Source organism: Equus asinus, chromosome 3, assembly GCF_041296235.1.
Source record: "Equus asinus isolate D_3611 breed Donkey chromosome 3, EquAss-T2T_v2, whole genome shotgun sequence".
In the NCBI taxonomy this organism is placed as follows: domain Eukaryota; kingdom Metazoa; phylum Chordata; class Mammalia; order Perissodactyla; family Equidae; genus Equus; species Equus asinus.
This window is the reverse complement of record NC_091792.1, coordinates 120,643,807-120,663,090: the sequence shown is the minus strand read 5'-3', so window position 1 is coordinate 120,663,090 and position 19,284 is coordinate 120,643,807. Positions and strand designations below refer to the sequence as shown.

The following is a 19,284-nucleotide window of genomic DNA, read 5'->3' as shown; positions in this document are numbered from 1 at the left end:
TTATTGGACCTTCTCAACACATGCTGCTTACCAAGCCAGTCACTGTGGAAGGGATAACATATACTGACTGGCTTAGGCTAGATCACATGTTCCTCTTTGGAGCCATAGATAGCGTCAGCTTCCCCAGAATTCCAAGGCTGAATCCAAACACTATGAATGCTGTAGAAGCAACCAACAGGTGACCACTATAAACAAATCTGGGAAATACTGGCTTAGGCCCACTTCTTAATTCAAGCACAATCTTGAAAATGGAGAAGACTTAAAATCTGGAGAACAAGCATGAAGAAGAGACAGGCTCCATGAGATTTATCATTGCTAAAACGTAGTAAAAGGAACTGTTAGAACATGAGCCCCATTAGGAGAAAATTTTATCTGTTATGTTCACCATTTTTCCCGAGTGCCTTGAAGAGTGCTTGACATATAGTCAGCACTCAATAAATACTTGTTGAATTAATGAAAAAACTGGTTTCTAATGAAAGGTCTTTCATCTGAACTTTAGCAAGCTTTGTTCACAGAGGGAGAGAGGATCCACAAAACTCTAAGTAAGCCCCTTCTGAGGAAATGGACCTGAGGAGGAGCGATTTTTCCCATTTTCCATGAGGTTGGCTTTTTAGTTGCTAAGGCAGATCCTACTTTCCTTACTTCCCCGTCTATCCTTACCAAAAACAGTCTGCTGAAGGAAATGGAGCATCCATGTGTTCCTGCAACCTAAAAGAGCCTATTTAATTACAGCATTCAGTACATGGCCCTGTACAAGGAGGAATAGAAAGAGATCAAGAAAATGCCAGAAACTGTTTTGGGTGGGGGGGGGTTGTGGTAAGGAAGATTGGCCCTGAGCCAACATCTGTTGCCAATCCTCCTCTTTTTGCTTGAGGAAGATTGTCACTGAGCTAACATCTGTGCCAATCTTCCTCTATTTTATGTGGGATGCCGCCATAGCATGGCTTGACAACCGGTGCTAGGTCTGTGCTGGAGATCTGAACCAGCAACCCTGGGCCGTGGAAGTGGAGCGCATGAACTTAACCACTACACCACCGGGCTGGCCCCCACAGAAACTATTTTTGTCTTTCAAAAAACAAACACTAAAAACATGATGCAATGGCAAGATTACCAACTGCAGAGTCTCAAAGACATAGGTTTGAATGCAGGTTCTGCTCTTTACTAATCAAGAGACCTTGGGCAAATTACTTAACCTCTATGAACCTCAGTTAACTCATCTGTAAAACGAGGGTGATATGCTCCTCGCTTTACTGTGACAATCAAATGTAATGACAGCAAAATGCTTAGTACAGCGCCTGGCACGGAGATACTCGCTGAATGATCGTTACTATCATTATTATTCTCATGATCTAAGAAACTTCAGATTTACTTAGTCAAACAGTCCATTCAACTCAACCACCTCTCTAGGCGATGCTGAGGGCTAGTCTATAAGATATTGCTCTTTAAGATATTATAGTTACTACATATGTAAACACTGAGGAATTTTGGATGATTTGCATTTCACCATTAGGAAGAAAAAGTTCTATGAAAAAGCTGTAGTTTTGAGGAAGATTTTAAAGATTAAATGTTGGATAGATGATTGAGAAAAGCATAGAAGTACTTTAAGTGGGGAAAGGTGTCAGTAGGAAGCCCCCAGTATGGGGCTGTGTGTACCATGGGTCACAAACAGGCCCTTCTGGTTGAAGCAGAGAGGTTGATCCAGAATGTGATAGAATGAGAGCAGTTAGTTAGGTAATGAGGTGACATGGAAAATTAACAGGACCAATAAAAAGTTATAGCTGGCGGTAAATGGTGATACTGTATATGACTTTGTACATTTATTTATCATCTCTACCTCCTTTTTCCATCTACATGGGATCTCAAAGATGAGCAATCTTCTTTCTGAAGATGGATATGACAGACCATTTTGCAAGCACTTTAAGTCCTTCAGCAAACGCAAACAAACATCCTGTGACGTGGAACAGTCACTTAGGATTCTGACTCAGACTGGGAATCTGAGCAATGCTGTGGTAATACACCAGGACCAGGACCAGGCCATAAACATCTACCTGCCTTACTTGATGGGTTCTTGGCATGTTAAGTTGTCAACAGGCCCTGTGGAGATAAAGTTGAGTCAATCAGAAAATGTCTAAAGTCTACACAAAAAAGGAAGCCTTTGGGAAAGAAAACAAGGCAGGGTGTCTGAATTCTACATCAGGATTGCCCTACTTACTCTATTTCTGTTAGATGGGAGGGCATGAGGAAAGAGTGCTTAGGCCAACTTTCTAAGGCTCCTGGTTGGCTATAAGAGGCTATGTATAATTCTAATCCCATATTCACACCAAACCACCTTACAACTGATTTAGTTTCCAAATCCACTGCATTCTGGTCCCACTGCCAAGTGGTAAGTGCTTGATTACCCCTGCACAAACAGACCAAGAGATTTTTACAATTTCTGAGAGCAGGGGAGTGAGACTCTGGAACAGACTCAGCATTCAACAAATATGTTCAATACTATGTGCCAATTATCCGATAGGCACTATACCAAGACTACAACCTTGAGGCTTTTGCTGACCACTGTTCTAACCATCACCTCAACGCTCAGTAATATCATCTTATCTTAATGCTGCAACTATTGTATATAGTTTAAATACTATAGGCTGATACCATTTTTATTTCCAACCTCTATTTCTCTTAAGTTCAGATCCATATTTCTAACTGCTATTATACATCAAAAATTTCCCTTTGGTTGTTCTGACAGTACTTACAACTCAAAATGTCTAAAACCAAATTGTCTATCTTCTTTCTCTTCCACTCACTCTATCTACAAGCCCATCCGAAACAATGAAAACTGTTTATCTTCCATCTGTAACCACTGTATTTGTTAACACCATTGTCGTTAACACAGATGCCTGAGCTAGAAATCCAATTCCTCATGGACTCATTCTTCTTTCTGTACCCACATCCCATCTATTTAGTAACAAGGACTGTTCATGCTCCCTTCCGTATGACTCTTGAATTTATCCTCTGCTCTCCATTCCCACCACCACTGATTAATATGATTCTCATCGTCTCGAGACTGGACTTTAAGAATTTGCTTCTGCCACTCATATGAGGGATTTAAAAATGTGGACAAAGAGAACAGATTAGTGGCTACCAGGGGAAAGGTGGGGTGGGGGGGTGGGCACAAAGGGTGAAGTGGTGCACCTACAACACGAATGACAAACATTAATGTACAACTGAAATTTCACAAAATTGTAACCTATCATTAACTCAATAAAAAAAAAAGGAATTTGCTTCTGCTTTCTCTCTCTTCCAATCCATCCTTTACAATGATTATAATATAACCATTTCAACTTTCTGTTTAGCATCCTTCAGAGACTGTCCATCTAATATAGAGATATCTCATACTCCTTCACCTGCCACTCAGACTCTGCTTTCTGCTGCTAAGCAACCCTTGATGTTTCTCTCTCCTGAATGCAGCTATTCCACCTCCACATAACGCATATCCATCTTCCAGGCCTGTGCTCACTAACAAACCCTTGGCCTAGAAGTCTATTCTCTCACTGTTGTTATTATTGTATTGTTTTTAATCTGAGCATATCCTGTAAATAGTTCAAGGCCCAATCAGAGTCCCTGATGCCAGTGGGAAGAACAGCTCTCTCCTCCATGGTTCCATAGATTGTTGCCTTACATTATCACACACCTATTAGAATTCATTGAGAGCTGTTGTTAGATTCTATACCTAGCACACGTAGGCACTCAGTAAATAATGGTGAATTAAACTGAACTGAATTTCAATAGCAACTGTAGCTCTATTTCCAGAAGTTCCTCTAACAATACGACTCAGGCCTTGTATTTAAAAGCAGCCATTATTCTGATAAGCTTTGTCTTTTACTGACATCTAAATACACTAAGAATCCCATGTGGTTAGGGGTCATTCTATGGCCAATATAAGTGGTATTGTGATTACTATTAGGTACATTGTTTAGAACACCATTACCTTGCCTGATCTCAAAAAGTACAGGTAAAAAGCCCCCTCCAGAAGAACAATGACGCAGTTAACTTTGGCTGCCATCACTCCTTTCTGAACCATGCCTTCTGCATTCATAATTAACGTCTCTGTTGCTTTCGAGCACCTGGAACAGAAAAATAGTGTATGACGGAGACATGTATTAAATTCTAAATGGAGATGGCATGGAGATAATCTGTGAATAACCAAACACTGAATTAATATTTCAATAAACAAATTGTTCTTTTCCTTTTCTTGTCTCAAAATGTTTAAATTTTCCCCATTCACATAAAAAAGTAACAATTTATGCCATTCAAGGGATAACAAAGAATTAACTGTCATTTATTTTACTACATGTGAACATCCTTGAGGAAAAAGTATTGTCTTTAAAAATTTGTTCAGAATTGGTAATTTTGTATTTACATCAATTTTCTGATTTTTTTTGGCTTTTTACTTGACATATGACTTTTTTTGACTACTTTTGTAGTTCAATATGACAAATTCTTGCTCTAACAGTTACTGATTAATAACTATTGACATACCAATGCTCTCGGAAGGGGAGGTCAATTATGACTAGTATCTGTGGAAGACAATGGTGCTGTGTGTGCCCAGAGACTGAGGGACATTGTCTTGCTCAATCAGTTTGCAGTCAATGAGCTCATCAGCTAAATCTGATGGACTGACAGAGAACCCAAACATGAGGAAGGAACTGTAATACACTGATGAAGGCAGTATGTCGGTTTGCCCAGAGCAGTCAGACAAGGGAGGGCATCCAGCCAAATCCAGAGATTCAGGCCAGACTCCAAATGAGCTCGGGCTAACAACAAGACAATATCTCTTGTTTCCAACCCCATGCAAATTATAAAAACAAGAGGATGTGGCCATTGTGCTAGCTCCCCCAAGCACCGCTCATTTAGCTGGGGCCTGGGCAGCTACATAATACTAAAGGCAGACAGAGGAGGGAGGGCCCCAGCCCTCATCCCAGGGCCAGGATTTAGAAGAATCTACAGTGAATCCAGTAACCTATTAGTTTTCCTCATTTAGCCAAGAGGTCTAGAATAGAGAACTTGTCTCCCACTGAAAAAGACACTCTGATTTAGATCCTAGTTCTGGATCGGACTTGGGCAAGTCCTTAAATCTCTGAATACCTTATTGTGGAAATAATAATCAAAATAAAAAGTCTTGGGGCCGGCCCATGGCCGAGTGGTTAAGTTCGCACACTCTGCTTCAATGGCCCAGGGTTTCACAGGTTCATATTCTGGGCAGGGACACAGGACAGCTCATCAAGCCACGCTGAGGAAGCGTCCTACATAGCATAAGCAGAAGAACTTACAACTAGAACATACAACTAGGTACTGGGGGGTCTCTGGAGAGAAGAAGAAGAAAAACAAAAGAAGATTGGCAACAGATGATAGCTCATGTGCCAATCTTTAAAAAGAAAAAAAAGAAGCAAAACAAAGTCTTCTCTAGCTTATGTAATTGTGCAGATCCAGTGACATAACACATTTAAGACTATTTGTTAACTCCAAAGTTCTATGTAGAGGTAAGATAGAGTGGTGATTAGGCATCTGCCTAGAACACTGGCCTTCTTTCAATCCCACATCAAATATTGATTGAGCACCTACAGCGCCAGGAACTGTTCTCAGTGACCCCAACGGACAAAAATATCCTCCAGGAGCTTTCAGTTTCACAGGAGGTTCAGGCAATAAACACATAAACTCAGTATGTTATATAGTATGCTGGAAAGTGCTAAGTGCTATAGGAGAACAAAACAGCATGGTAAGGGGGTTGGGAGTGCAGAGGGCACAGGAGAGGCTTTGGTATTTTAAAAAGAGTAAGAAAGTGCCACTGGAGGGAAGACCTGAAGGTGAGGAAGTGAGACTTGTCGGCGCAGGGAAGAGTTCTCTGCAGAGGGGAAGCCAGTGCAGGAGAGAGCCAGACAAGCAAGGAAAGCAGAGCGAGAGAGTAGGCCAATAGGAGAGGAAGTCAGGGAGACAGCCACGGCCAGACCATGGAGAGGCTTTTTGGCCATTGTGAGGTCTGTGATTCTTGCTCTGATCTGATCTGACTTCTCTTTTTAGAGGATCCTTCTGGCTGCTGGGTTGAGAACAGACTACAGAGGCAAGTCTAGGAAGAAGGAGCCCAGTCTGGAGGCTAGACTGTGATGGGGACAGTGTGGTAGTAGTGGGAGTGCTGACAGTGGTCAGTTTCTGGATATGTTTGAAGATAGAACCATCAGGAATTTTTTTTAAATGAATTAAATGTGTGGAGAGAAAGAGAATAGTCAAGGAAGATTCCAAGGGTTTGAGTCTGAGCCACCAGAAGATAAGAGTTGCCAGCAACAGAGAGGTGCCCATATGAAAGGGCACTGGAACTCCTCTCCCTTTTTTCCTCCCAGTTGCCAAGGCATCTTCCCACTAAGGTAAAACTGTGGCTAGAGGAACAAAATTGAGATGGTCCTACTTGGTGACTGCTAGAGGGAGAGACCACTTACACCACTTCTCTCTGGACCTTAGTTGCTCTAGTTGTAACATGAGATGGGTCAGCTGAATAATGGCAAAATTCCTTTTCAGCTGCTAAGTTCACAAACCTAGATTCTGCAACCAATTCTCACACTTTTCAAGATGTCTTTTTGATGTATTTTTTCTTGAAAAAAATCTCAACAAGGAAATTCAATTTTTGAACATGTTCTTTTGGTTTAAAATAAAATTATTTTATGATCCTAGTTAAACATCAAAAAAAGAATCTTAATAAAACAGCCTTCTTTAAAAAACAAAATACGCCCTGCAATTGTTTATACAGTACCTTGTTCCAGGGAGGTACGTGGCTAATCAGGAAACTTATTTCCTATGTCATATATCATCAGAAGTTTGGCTCACAAGGTTAAATTACAGCACACATTTTGTGTCACTGTGAAAATATTCCCTTTCACTTTCATGGTACCTGGGCGGACTAGAAATGCTTCAAGGCTGCCTTAAAGGACATTCGGCTCCTGTGGGTGCTTGCTGTCTTCCCCCAAGACTTCACTTACCCTTGACAACAGCACTATTGATACCATTGGTCCAGGAGGAGAAGCAGTTATTAGAGAAAAATGAAAACCAAACATGTGATATAGCCTGATGCTAGACAGGAATGTAATACTATTATACACAATTTAATTTAAATCCATGGATAATCTCTTAAACTTTCTAGCCCACAAATGCAGCATCTCCCCTTCTCCACAACATTCCATCAGGCCTGGGAAACGTCATCATCACCATCATCATAGCTTGTATATATTGAGCGTCAACCACGTTCCAAACATGGTGCCAAGGGTTGTTGCAACTTAACTCATTTAAAGCTCACAGCCACACTTTGAGATGGGCCATTATTATTTCCATTGTCAAGGGAGGAGGGATTCACACCCAGGATATCCTAACCCCTAGCCAAAACTCAATAGTGCAGTGAAACTGTTGAAGTTGGAATGGAGACAGACTGCACATGCACTTATTTCAATGCATTGTCTTATTGCTATCACTATCTGTCTTATAAGCCCTCCCCGCCCCTCTGCTTGAGGGCAGATACCAAGATTTATGTTTGTATCACCAGCAGTTACACATGAACAGAAAGCCCTAGGGAAGCCCATCTTGTTCTCCTGGTTTCCCCCACACCTAAAGGAGAGCCTAGCATACTGAAGGCACTCCATAAATGCTCACTGAGTAACTGGACGGAAAGAGGATCCACAGAGTAAGCGAAGAAACCAGGGGCAGGTGAAACGGGCCCGCAGGCGATGCTCCCAGCGTCCCTCCCGCTTAGAGCATCCCGATTTGGACGTGAGGAGACACTCCCGTCCCCTCCTTCAGTGACGTCCCAGATTCCAAGGCCCCAAGCTGACTCTGCACTCAAAACAGCGGGGCAGCGCAAAGCAGCGCTGGCTCTGCCCCCTGCCCGCCCGCGGGGTAGGAGTGAGCCCCCGAGGGGCGGGGCTCGAGGAGATGCGCCCCACGCACGTGCCCCCTCTCACACGCAAATGTCCCACACACGCTCTCTCCCAAATCCACACTCACACTCACACGCCCACACCCCCACCTATACTCTTCACACGTGTGGCCCTCGTGCATACACATTCTTACACAGGCACACGGCTTCGCACATACATTCGGACGCTCACTCACTCTTGACACACGCTTGCCTCCACATCCATCCTCACACACTCAGTCTCTCTTATTCGCACATTCCTATGTTCACACATTCCTATATTCACACACACTTAGGCTCACAACCCCCACTCAAGCTCTCAAATATCTACACTCTTCACTTATACACTTACATATACGCACACGCTTCTACTCATACACTTCACCTCTTCACAAGCTTGCAGACATATACATTGACTATGCACACCCCCTCACGCACACACACACCGTGTCACACTCCCACGTACGTTCACTCCCCACTCACACACTTCACACGAGCTTGCGCACACACAGGATCCTGTTCAAGTCTCCCCCCTAGCTCTCACGCTCGCGCATGCGCACCTGTCGCAGCGGGGACGCCGCGAGCGCCGGCGCTGGGGGGTTCGGGGTTCGGGGACCGTTGCCGGTGGAGGTGTTTTCAGGCTGTGGATTCAACGCGATAGCTTAGAGTCGCTTCGCTTTCCAGTGAGAAACGGGTTAGCCAGGCAGAGGGGGACCGAGGCCGGAGAGCAAGACAGATCCCGGGGAGGAGGAGGTGGCGGTTCCCGCGCCGGCGGGGCGGGAGCTCCGGAGCGCCGCGCACAGCCTCGGAGCCTGTCGGCCGCCGTCTAGGGAGCGGCCTCTCCGGCCTCTTCCAGCTTCTGCCTCCCTCGGCTCCACCCGCGGCGGGGGGGCCCGGAGGAGGACTTCAGGCCGGCCCTGGTTCCCGCGCCCGGTCGCGGTGGCCCAGGCGACACAGAGCATGAGGCTGTGGGCTAGGGCGAGAAGGCGAACAGAGTCTTAGGGTTAGATCTCGGGTTGAATCCTCCCGCTGCCACTTCCAAGCTGTGTGGCCTTGGACAAGTTGCATAGCCTCTCCGTGCCTCAGTTTCCCTGTCAAGTGAGGAATCCATCGTTCAATAAATATTTTTCTCACTCCCAATATATGCCAGCTCCGGGCTGGACGTTTGACATACATGGGTGAATAAACAAAACAGACCCAGTTTGTGCCCAGGTGCAGGTTGCAGTCAACTAGGGACTGGGGGGGTACGCAACCAGCAATGAAGTAAACCAGCAGACGTATGTATTGATTATGATGAAGGCTTTTGAAGTAAAAGAACAAGATGTTGCTTTCAACCACTCAAATGTCTTTCAGTACTTACTATGTTCTGGGCGCAGGAGAGCAAAAACAATCACATTCTCTATCCTCATCCCAATTCCCATCTGTGCCCTTTCTGTCATATGGGCCATATTAGACTGGCCTTTATAATCTTTAATATATAGGAAAACCACACTACCCAAGAAGTGGACAACAAACAAGTAAATAATAAAAGTATCTACCTCACAGGGTCATTGTGAGAAATAAATGATGCATTAAAGGCTTAAGTCATAGCCAGTCACATAGTAGGTACTCAATAAATGCTAGATATTAGTAGGAGATAGTATTGCCTAGTGCCTAAAACTCAAGGCCCCCACATTAGACTGACCGGGTCTGAATTCTGGCTCTGCCATCTCTAGCTCTGTGGCCTTGGGTAAGTCTTTGAATTTCAATAAGACTCAGGATTATTATCCAAGAAACAGCCATACTAATGGCGTTTTATCTGGTAGGGCAGTTGTGCGGATTAATGAGGTCATGCAAGCAAGGCTCCTGATTCTGGGCCGGCACCCATTGAGAGCCCAGGAAGTGGTGGCTATGAAGATTGACATACACCTGTTTCCTCCTCTGCAAAACAGGTCAGCAAAGCTGGAAGGTTCTCCAGTTCACCGAAGCAGTGAAATTTAGGGCACAGTCCCAAGAGGGGACTGCCAGGATGAGAAGTCTTTGACAGGGGTAGGGAGGTGGAGGTGGCAGCAGTTCCCCTGGCAGGCCCAGGTTGTTGAGGCTGCTGAAGGGAGACAGGTACGCCTCGGGTTGGGCACCATCGGGGCACTGCAGAGGAGTCTTGGAGAGCAAAACTCTGCCCAGAAGAGACGCACCAGGACAGAGAGATGATTGGGCAGTGGGCTCCGGCTTCCGGGTTCCTCGCTGCAATGCCCAGGGCTCTGATACCTCATTCCTAAGCCTCCAAGGGCACATGGACCTGCAGGTCCCAAATAATAAAAGCAAGAGATGCCCTGAGCTCTTACGAGGCACCAGACTGGTGCTAAGCAGCCCTTATTGCCTCACAAGGACCCGAAGGTGGCGGGCATTTTTCCTGTTTCACAGATGCAGAAACTGAGATTCTTCCACCAATCTCCCTGGCCTCCTTTCCCTTCTTGCGATTAGCCAAGAGAGAAACTCTGCCCCGCTCTTGTGCACGCCCTTCAGTGGCCTGCACACATTCCCCGTCCCCCTTTCCTTCCCAGGCCAACACCAGTTTACTCATCCTGTGGGTCACTTCAGGCTTCAGTTTTATTCAATCCCAGAGCCATGTGGGCTTTTCTTTCGCATTCTTGCCACCTTTTGTAATTTATCAGCTTTGAGTTGATTTGTTGATTCATTTAACTCGCTGGAAACTCCCAGGGGACAGGTCTTGTGCAACAGAATTCCCTAGCACGTGGAAGGCACTCAATACACACTTTCAAACTATCAATTACTGAACGATGTTCAGAGAGGTTGTTATTCTCTTCAGGCTCCAGGATAAGCAGGAGTAGGAGGTAGGAGATATCCATTATTTCTCAACTCTCACCTGCATCAGAACCACGTGGAGAGTTTGGGAGGGTCTTTTTGTTTTTTAAATTCTGACGTTCTGGCCCCACACCATTAAGTCAAAATCTCTAGGGCACTGATATTTTTAAAACACTCTCCAGGTGATTTTTGTAGATGACCGAGGTTGAACAACAGAAAGGCCAGATGGCTAAAAATTACAGTTTCACTCTCTTTTTGGTAACTTAAAAAAAACAAAACTGCCTTGAGTCCCATTACTAAGCAGCTATTTCTGCCCAATGCTTTCAGCAAACTTAGGCCAAGGGAAGTGGAGAATTGGTATGCGTGTGAATAATTCAGCCCCCACCTTACACTCCCAATTTCACCCTCCTGACCAAACAAAAAACGCCATCTCTGAAAAAGGTAGGAAAAAAAAAAAAAAAAATGGCAAGCACCAAGGGAACTGGAAAGGGAGGGAGGAGGTGGAGCATTTGCTTCAATTATCCGGATAATTGTTTCCCACCTCAGGCCATTGTTACCGAAATGAAACAATATTCTATTGGATACAGTCTTGGCCTTTTCAGGCGTGCTCCCCGCCGCGCCCAGCACACGCTGGGCACCGAGTAGGCGCTCAATAAATTTTATTCTGATGACAGAGGAGAGCTTTAAGGGTGAGGGAGGGATGCCTTGTTACGCTTAAGGATTTGGGGGTGTGCGAATGTTAAGGTGAAGTGGGGAGCAGAGGGGCTGTGCGGCGCCCATTCGGGGCCATCAAAAAACTCTGTTGGGAGGCCCCGGAGACGGCAGTTCCTGAAATTCGGAGCCCAAATCCTCACTCCTTTCCCAGAAGCGTCCCCCACCCCCTTCTCCGAGGCCGAATTGAACTCTTGCGCCTGTGGTGAGCACAAAGGCGAATTCAGGTTTCTCAAAGGCCCATCCGCTCTGAATAAACACTAGGGAGAACCAAGATCATTTTTTGGTGATGGGCGAGCACAAGGCTCGTAGCCTGCCCTCTCGGCGGAACGGCCTCGTCCGGCCGCGCATTAAAGGTAACAATCTTGGGACAGCTGAAGGAGCAGCCGGGCGCCTGAGCCCCTCGTCGCTCAGCCAGCGCAGGAATGTGGGTACTGACTCTCAACTGCCCCTCTTTCATCCTGCCTCACAGCTTTTCAAGAGGGGCTTGGGTTCTCTATGAGTGTGTATTTGCTAATTACAGCCTCGGCTTTAATGAGACTCTTTTAAGTCCCCCAAGCCCGTTTGCAGGTTGCAGCCTTATCTGGGGACCCTCGGTTTCCACCCTGGCTACACATCCTGTGAACAATCGCCTCTCCGGCGCCTGAAAGGAGAGCGAGCGCCCCATTTCTGCTGAATGCACGTCTCAGTTCATCCAAGGCTGGCGGGCTTTTGATGGCCACAATGCAAGTTACGCCCAAAGAGTGTCTCTTTGGTCAGATCGACAACGCTTGGCTTCACGTTTGCAAGTTAAACGGGCAGAAACCCGGCTGAAACTCCCACGCCAGACGCCGGAGACATTTCCCTCCGCCCTGCTCGGAGCAGAACTGGGGAAGAGGTCTGGGCAGGGGGAGGAAAAATGGGAGGGGAAGTTGTTATGAGGGGGCGCGGGAAAAAGACTCCTGATTCTCAGCCGCCATCCAGAAGAAGAAGGCGGGGGGACCATTTTCTCTAGCATTTCCCTTCTATTTTTATTTTTCCATTTTGCTTTGTTGGCAGTTTTACCCAAACAACGACAAAAAAATAAAATGAGAGCGTTTTCTCCTTGCCTTCACCTAGGTAGCTGCTTTCCTCCAGCCCCTGAAAATGTGACTCCTTCATAAAATCAAAATTTATGATTATTCAAATGTTGGGGACTGTGAAAAGAGAGGAAGAAAGAGAGAAAATTAATATTGCAGCTGTTCTTCTGATTAATGAGAGATAATTGCTCATGAAAAGTCACCCCTGTGGCATTTTGTTGTCTCCTGGATCTTTGTTCTTTTCCACTATTATCGAGGACTTTCTTGAAGACTAAGCGGTTCTTTTCAATTTTTGGGTATTCAGAAAGGGTTGCCTGGTTACAGAGAATGGGGAAATCTCGGGCTATATCGGGTAAGATGTGCCACAGACAGCAATATCACAATGCCACTCGGAGAAAAGGATGGATACAAGTTAACGATGCGCTTTCAATAAAACATTCATAGACTTGTTCACGCTTTGATAATGACCTCATTAAAGGGAGCTGGGGGCAAGTAAGTCCTGTCTCCTGTTTGTGTTCAGTTAACAAAACCCAGCTTTGAGATCATTCATCGCTTTGGAAACTAATATGAAATCAATGTAAGAGGAGCAAATAAATCCAAGGCGGCCCCGCCAACTCCTGGGCTGTCCCTCCCTGTTCTCAGCCTCCGTTTGGGACTGGAGAACCGTGTGGGCAAACGCAGAAACTGAAAGAAAAAAGGACTAGGGATGGGGGTTGGGGGGGGTGCACGAGGGAGGGCAAAGTGGGAGCTACAGCCAGAAAAAAGGGCTAAGCACATCAGTGGGTCAGAACTCTAGGGCCTGTTGAATCAGCAATGCTGAGTCTGCGCCCTTTACCTTCCCTGACTTTGCCCATGAAAGGAAACCGGAAGAGAGAGAAGGAAGAAGGGAACGTGGGTTTCAGGTCAGGTGTGACCCAGGATGGGGGCAAAGTACTGGCAGACTTTCTGAAAGCTGCAACCAAGAATTCACATCTCAAGTTTGAGCTGGAAGGAAACTGCTTCTCCAGGCTCAAGTTAGAGAGTCTAGGGGTAAGAAGGCAGTGTCTCTGAACTGCTTTGGTTTCTTCTCAATTGAGGGTAAGCGTGGGGTGTCCTGACCAGGGAGGGGCGGGGGATGAAGGAGGGACAATTTTGTTACCTTTGCATTTGTGACACTGTCTTGCACTCAAGGAAGAAAAACCATCCTCTGTCATCCCAAGCAAGAGGGAGGAAATCAAAGGATTCCCACCCCCTTAAAAGAACTAATTTTCTCCTTGAATTATGAAAGCAATGGCTTAGGTAACAGCCTGTACTCTGTACCCAACTGCTTAATACCAAATAAATCCTTCCACGTGGCTCCCCGAGTCGTGGCAATTAGAGCTCATTATAGGCTCATAAGAGCTCTCATTTCAGGGATTACTTAATGGACGATGAAATTTTATCGGACAGAATCACTGAGAAATAAAATTGGGTGGCAGCAGGGGCACCATGGGAGCATGCCAACGGTCTGCTTGGGGTCCACTCCTGCTCCAAGCGGGTTCGAGATGCTGCTGTCTTGGGGAAGGGTCCGGCTGGGCAAGGCCAGCCACAAAAATGCCCAGGGACTTGGAGGGTAGGCTTCGTTTGGGGAGGGGAGACAAGGCACAGTGGGGCAGGCTTCTGAAGATGGGGCTGCAGTGGAGGAAGGGAGAAAGAGGGAGGGAGAGAGAGAGAAAGAGAGAGAGGGGAGGGAGACACTGAGAAATCCAAAGAGAACTAATGAGAAGAGTCTGAGAAGATACTCCAGTATGGAGCATGACCCCAAAATACTTGCTCTTGGGGGGCTCGAGCAATTAACCAAGTACTACAAAAGGTAAGTTTCTCAGACACGGTCTGCTTTCAGCCTCAGTCTGGCCCCAGGCTGCTGGTCCCCTTGCAGCCCTAAGCGACCCCATGGGCCTCTCACTTTTCTCAAAATTCCTTAGCACTCCAATTGCATGTTTCTATAGTCAGACATAAAATGACTTAGATGCTCAAGCTTCATCTTTTGGATTCTCTAAAATAAAATGATCCTCACATAAGCACAACTTCCAGCACATTAGCATAAGAGTTCTTCCTAGGGGCACACCCAGAACCAGCAGGAGCACTGTGACCCAAACTGTCAGCCCAAAACAGACTTTGGATAACCTCCTTAACCCAGAGTGGGGACAAGGAGAGAGAAAACTATTACTCTCAAAGAGGCATTTTATACATATACATACATATATATTATATATACATTTGCAAAGTGAATAAATACATATAAATATATATTATGTAAAATTTTAAGTGAAAAAAATATATATACTTTGCAAAGTGAATGTAGAAATCATGTCGCCTATTTGGACAATTTAGGCCTGTAAAAAGCAGCCTGCCACGAAGCATCTCTCAGTGGTTGAGCTCCCAGTCTTCTTTCTGGGGCTGGAATGATTCTGGGGACTGCCTGGATTCTCCTGACACTAGTGAGGGAGGGCGGGCTGGGCAGGCAGGCTGGGTTGAGGCTGAGCGTCTGCATCGGCAAACCTTGTGGTACAAAAGTAGTTACAGCTGAGCTGCCCTGAGTTAAGCCCTGAAACTCCTTAATTGTTGTCACAAGTGTTGGATTAGCACATTTCTGGAATAGCTGTCTGTTTACACTCTAGAGACCCACCGTCCACTAACCGCTTTCTAATTGAATTCTAATCACATTCAAATAGCTCAATAACCAGCCTCAGCTGCAATTCATAAAACTTTAATTGCCATCCATAAATCCTGGGCTCCCCAGAGCGGGGCGTCCCTACAACCCAATTACACTTCTCTAGCAGGCAGGAGAGAGGGTCACAGAGATGCAGAGGGGAAACAGGAGACAGAAAGAGGAGAGAGGAAGACAACCCAGCCTCCAGCTGAGAAGCGGTGCTCCCCTAGGATTTGGGCACTTGGTTCTTGCAAGCGGAGGGAGTCCTGTCCCCAAGTTTCTTAGCACCATCGTGAACTCAGGCCTGAAGTGTGCTGTTTCCAAAAAAGGATCCGACTTGTAGCTGTTGCTCACCCTCCCTACTCTATCCAGATTTTTACGTGGGGAAAGAAGAGAAAGCTGTCATATCTGCCGTTTGCTTTCCCAAAATATCAACAGCCCCTCTGGGCAGCCACCCTTTCCCACACACCCACTGGTATACAAGTCTTCCACTGGACCCTCTGCCAGCCAGAGAGACTTCCTTTACTAAGCAAGCCACTTCTCTCATCCAGAGGCAGGATTCCTTGAGTGCCTCAGTTCCCTTCAAACTTTTTGGGCTTTTAAAGGGGTGGGGAGTGGAGAGTGCTTCCTGGATAGCCTGCCAGCTGCCCTAGAACTGTAAAATGCAGAGGGGCAGGAGATCGCAGGACCCAGAGCCAAGGCCTCCCCCAACCCCTGCCCAGTCTCCAGGAGGGCTGGGGCTTGGGTCTTCTCTCCAAAATCCTTGGGATGGAGTTTGTAGGATTGGCCTGGAAATGCAGCGCTGAAACCCTTGGAGAAAGAAAAGAGGGACTCTTCAACGTCTCTCTCTGAAAAAAGGAGGAGCTGCCCATTAGAGGCACAAGGAAGGGTCGTTGTTCTGAGTGGCCCCAGGAAGGCTCCAAGTGTAAAGGCATTTTAGAGCTTCTCAAGCATCAGAATGAAAAGCTGGGCAGCTTCTTAGCTGGGAGGCCTCACTGTTACGCCCGGGATCCGTCACAAACTAACCACCTGAATGACCTCGGCCAAGTGCAAACCCTGGGGAACAGCGCGTGTATGTGTGCGCTTCCGCGGCCCAAGCTGCACTTCGGGACTGGGCCTCTGCCAGTCCGCCGCCCGCACAATTCTGCTCCAAACCTCAGGCCTCACACTTTACCGTGCCTCAGCCACCGCGGGCACCGAGGAGCAGGGCGCATGGGGCATCCCTATTAAAAAGCCTCCAAGTCCCCACCTGGTGCGCTTTGCGGCCGCGGGGCGCGGATGAGCTAGACTGGGGCCTAGGCTAGGGAGAGCGATGGGATGAAGGATGGAGCTCTGCAATTTCTCGAGAAAGCGTGGAGAAAGAGGGGGAGGAGGGTGGCCTCCCCGCGAAATTAACAAAACCTACACTTTGCAAAGTCTCCCCCATCCCCCTCCTCCGAGTTCTTCCCCGCCGCGCGCCCGCCCCTCCTCGCCGCTTCTGTTGTGACTCGGGCAGCCTATCCCGAGGGTGGGGAGCTGCCGTGGAGCCTGAGCCGAGCGGTACTCCGCAGCATCACGTGCCGGGGTGGGGGCTATAAAATCCCAGAGCCGGGGCGCCAGGCGGGGGACGTGAGGACCAGCCCTCTCCAGGGACCCCTTTGTTCGCAGCCCAGACGCCAACACCTCCGCGTCCCCAAGGGCTTGACCGCCTGCGTCCGCGCCGCGCCCGGGGCAGAGCTCAGACCAGGAGAGGGGAGGGGGCGACTCGGCCGGCCGGGCCCTCCAGCCACCCACCCCTCCCGACATGTCGCGCTCCTTCTATGTCGACTCGCTCATCATCAAGGACTCCTCAAGGCCCGCGCCCTCGCTGCCTGAGCCGCACCCTGGGCCAGATTTCTTCATCCCGCTGGGCATGCCGTCCCCATTGGTGATGTCGGTGTCCGGGCCCGGGTGCCCATCCCGCAAGAGCGGCGCGTTCTGCGTTTGCCCGCTCTGCGTCACTTCGCACCTGCACTCTTCTCGTGGGCCGGCGGGCTCTGGCGGCGGGGGCGCAGGGGCCGGGAGTGCAGGGGCCGGAGGTGGCGGGGCGGCTGGGGGCGCCGGGGCCCTGCCCCTGCTCAAGAGTCAGTTCTCTTCGGGTCCTGGGGACGCGCAGTTTTGCCCGCGCGTGAGCCACGCGCACCATCACCACCACCCGCCGCAGCACCACCATCACCACCACCAGCCCCAGCAGCCTGGCTCGGCCGCTGCCGCAGCGGCTGCGGCGGCAGCGGCAGCGGCCGCGGCGGCCTTGGGGCACCCGCAGCACCACGCACCTGTCTGCGCCACCACCACCTACAACGTGGCAGACCCGCGGAGATTCCACTGCCTCACCATGGGTAGGGCGGGGTCTCTGGGCACCTGCGCGCCGCGCCTTCCCAGCTCCCTGGAGCAAACTTTCCGCCTTCGGTGGAGGAAGTGGGAGGCCGGGGGGGCGGGGTGGGGAGAGAGGAGGGGCTTTTGGTGTAACTGTGGAGTCGTCCCCAGAAGTTCCACGAAGGTGGAAGTTAGCTTGCCAACCTCTCAAACAGCCTGGTGCACTTCATTCCTGGTACCTGGTGCCCAAGTCTTGCGTAATATCGGGGCCTTTGGGACTTCGCGCTTGAGGGCTGAGAAACGGGAGGTTAACTGACTGAGGTTCGGGGTGGCTGTGTTTGAACTCAGATGTGGCATTCTGGCCTCGGGGCTGGCTAATTAGCGTTTCGATGTTTTTGGCTAAGCCCGCCTATCTCTCCTTAAGGCTTGAAGGGAGACGGCCGGGCAATGCCAGCCCCCACCCCTCGTTTAATCCTCTGACTTTACGGCCCGCACATCAAAGGCCTTCACTTGCTTTGGGCGTCTCTTGTCCTTCCCGACTAAGTAACGATGTGCCATGAAATGGGAAGGGATGAGGGATGGATACAGGTGTTTGGTTGAGTGTCGCGGGTGGGTCCTTGAGAGGCGTCCTTCCCACGGGATGGCACGTGAGTGGGAGCGCCTCGCCGGAGAATTACCTCTTTGCTCTCTCTTGGCCGGTCTGCAGGGGGCTCGGACGCCAGCCAGGTACCCAACGGCAAGAGGATGAGGACAGCGTTCACCAGCACGCAGCTCCTGGAGCTGGAGCGGGAATTCTCTTCCAACATGTACCTGTCTCGACTCCGGAGGATCGAAATCGCCACGTACCTGAACCTGTCGGAGAAGCAGGTGAAAATCTGGTTTCAGAACCGCCGGGTGAAGCATAAGAAGGAAGGGAAGGGCACGCAGAGGAACAGTCACGCGGGCTGCAAGTGTGTCGGCAGCCAGGCGCACTATGCGCGCTCGGAGGATGAGGACTCCTTGTCGCCGGCCTCAGCCAACGATGACAAGGAGATTTCCCCCTTATGAGGGAGGGCTGCCCCTCTTTCACCACCCGCTTCCGGCAGCCCCCTCAATGCCAAGGCAGGCACCAAGGGCCCAAATCCTCTGCTATTCCATGGTCCCATCTGGAAAGGAACGGACCCGAGAGTTCCTGGGTTGTACATGCCGCGCCTGACCCTTCACGCCTTCTCCTTGACCTATTTGTTGAGGGCTCCACTCACAGTTATAGATCGTTTTTTAAAAATGTACATAATCCAGATTCAACTCAGTCTGGTCATAAACAGAGAAGAAACAGGGTTGGTTTAAGTTTAACACTGTATAGTGGTTTTTGAAAGCGCATGTCATTTCCCCTTCCCTACTGTCCTTCAAAACGTGATCAGAACACGGGGTTTCTTGATTATTTTGTTGTTCTTTTAAAAATGAAAGTATTGAATTGCGAATAATTTAGAAAACTAAACCCTGTAGGTCTTGCTTTCTGAAAATTTGCCTGGGGAGAGTTTAAAATCCAAGCCCCTGGAAGTCCCTTTGTATGTGAATAGTTTTATATAAAATTTATATTTATATTTATTTAAATAAATGAAACAAAATCAAGGTTTTAAATTCGTGGTGTTTGCTCTCACCATCTTCCCCAGTCTCTCTCTCCTCCATATCTAGAGAAAGGCATGGGAAGGAAAAAAAAGTATCTGAGAATTCAGAGGAAAGTGTTACTAAAACTTGGGAATGTGGGTCTCCTGGTT

General features: G+C 48.2%; 1 protein-coding gene and 1 long non-coding RNA gene across 3 annotated transcripts; one reads left to right on the top strand and one right to left on the bottom strand.

Moving 5' to 3' along the window:
- Nucleotides 1–1,795: 1,795 nt before the first annotated feature.
- On the bottom strand, nucleotides 1,796–17,623 carry LOC106839057 (uncharacterized). 2 transcript variants are annotated; one of them, XR_011502231.1, is made up of 3 exons: nucleotides 17,488–17,623; nucleotides 3,983–4,118; nucleotides 1,796–2,094 (listed from the first exon to the last, which is right to left on the bottom strand). It is a non-coding gene; the product is annotated as an uncharacterized lncRNA (long non-coding RNA). The 2 variants fall into 2 exon arrangements; XR_001400015.3 differs by lacking the exon at nucleotides 17,488–17,623 and adding an exon at nucleotides 8,509–8,792.
- On the top strand, nucleotides 16,855–18,717 carry GSX2 (GS homeobox 2). The gene is made up of 2 exons (XM_014853520.3): nucleotides 16,855–17,550; nucleotides 18,234–18,717. The coding sequence occupies exons 1-2, from the start codon at nucleotides 16,977–16,979 to the stop codon at nucleotides 18,572–18,574; spliced, it is 915 nt and encodes a 304-aa protein (XP_014709006.1). The 5' UTR covers nucleotides 16,855–16,976; the 3' UTR covers nucleotides 18,575–18,717.
- The last annotated feature ends 567 nt before the right edge of the window (nucleotides 18,718–19,284 follow it).

Bases quoted from the DNA above. Each gene is read 5' to 3' on its own strand.
- GSX2 (XM_014853520.3), top strand. From the start codon at position 16,977: ATGTCGCGCTCCTTCTATGTCGACTCGCTCATCATCAAGGACTCCTCA. The intron at 17,551-18,233 runs GTAGGGCGGGGT...GCCGGTCTGCAG, and splicing joins ATTCCACTGCCTCACCATGG to GGGGCTCGGACGCCAGCCAG.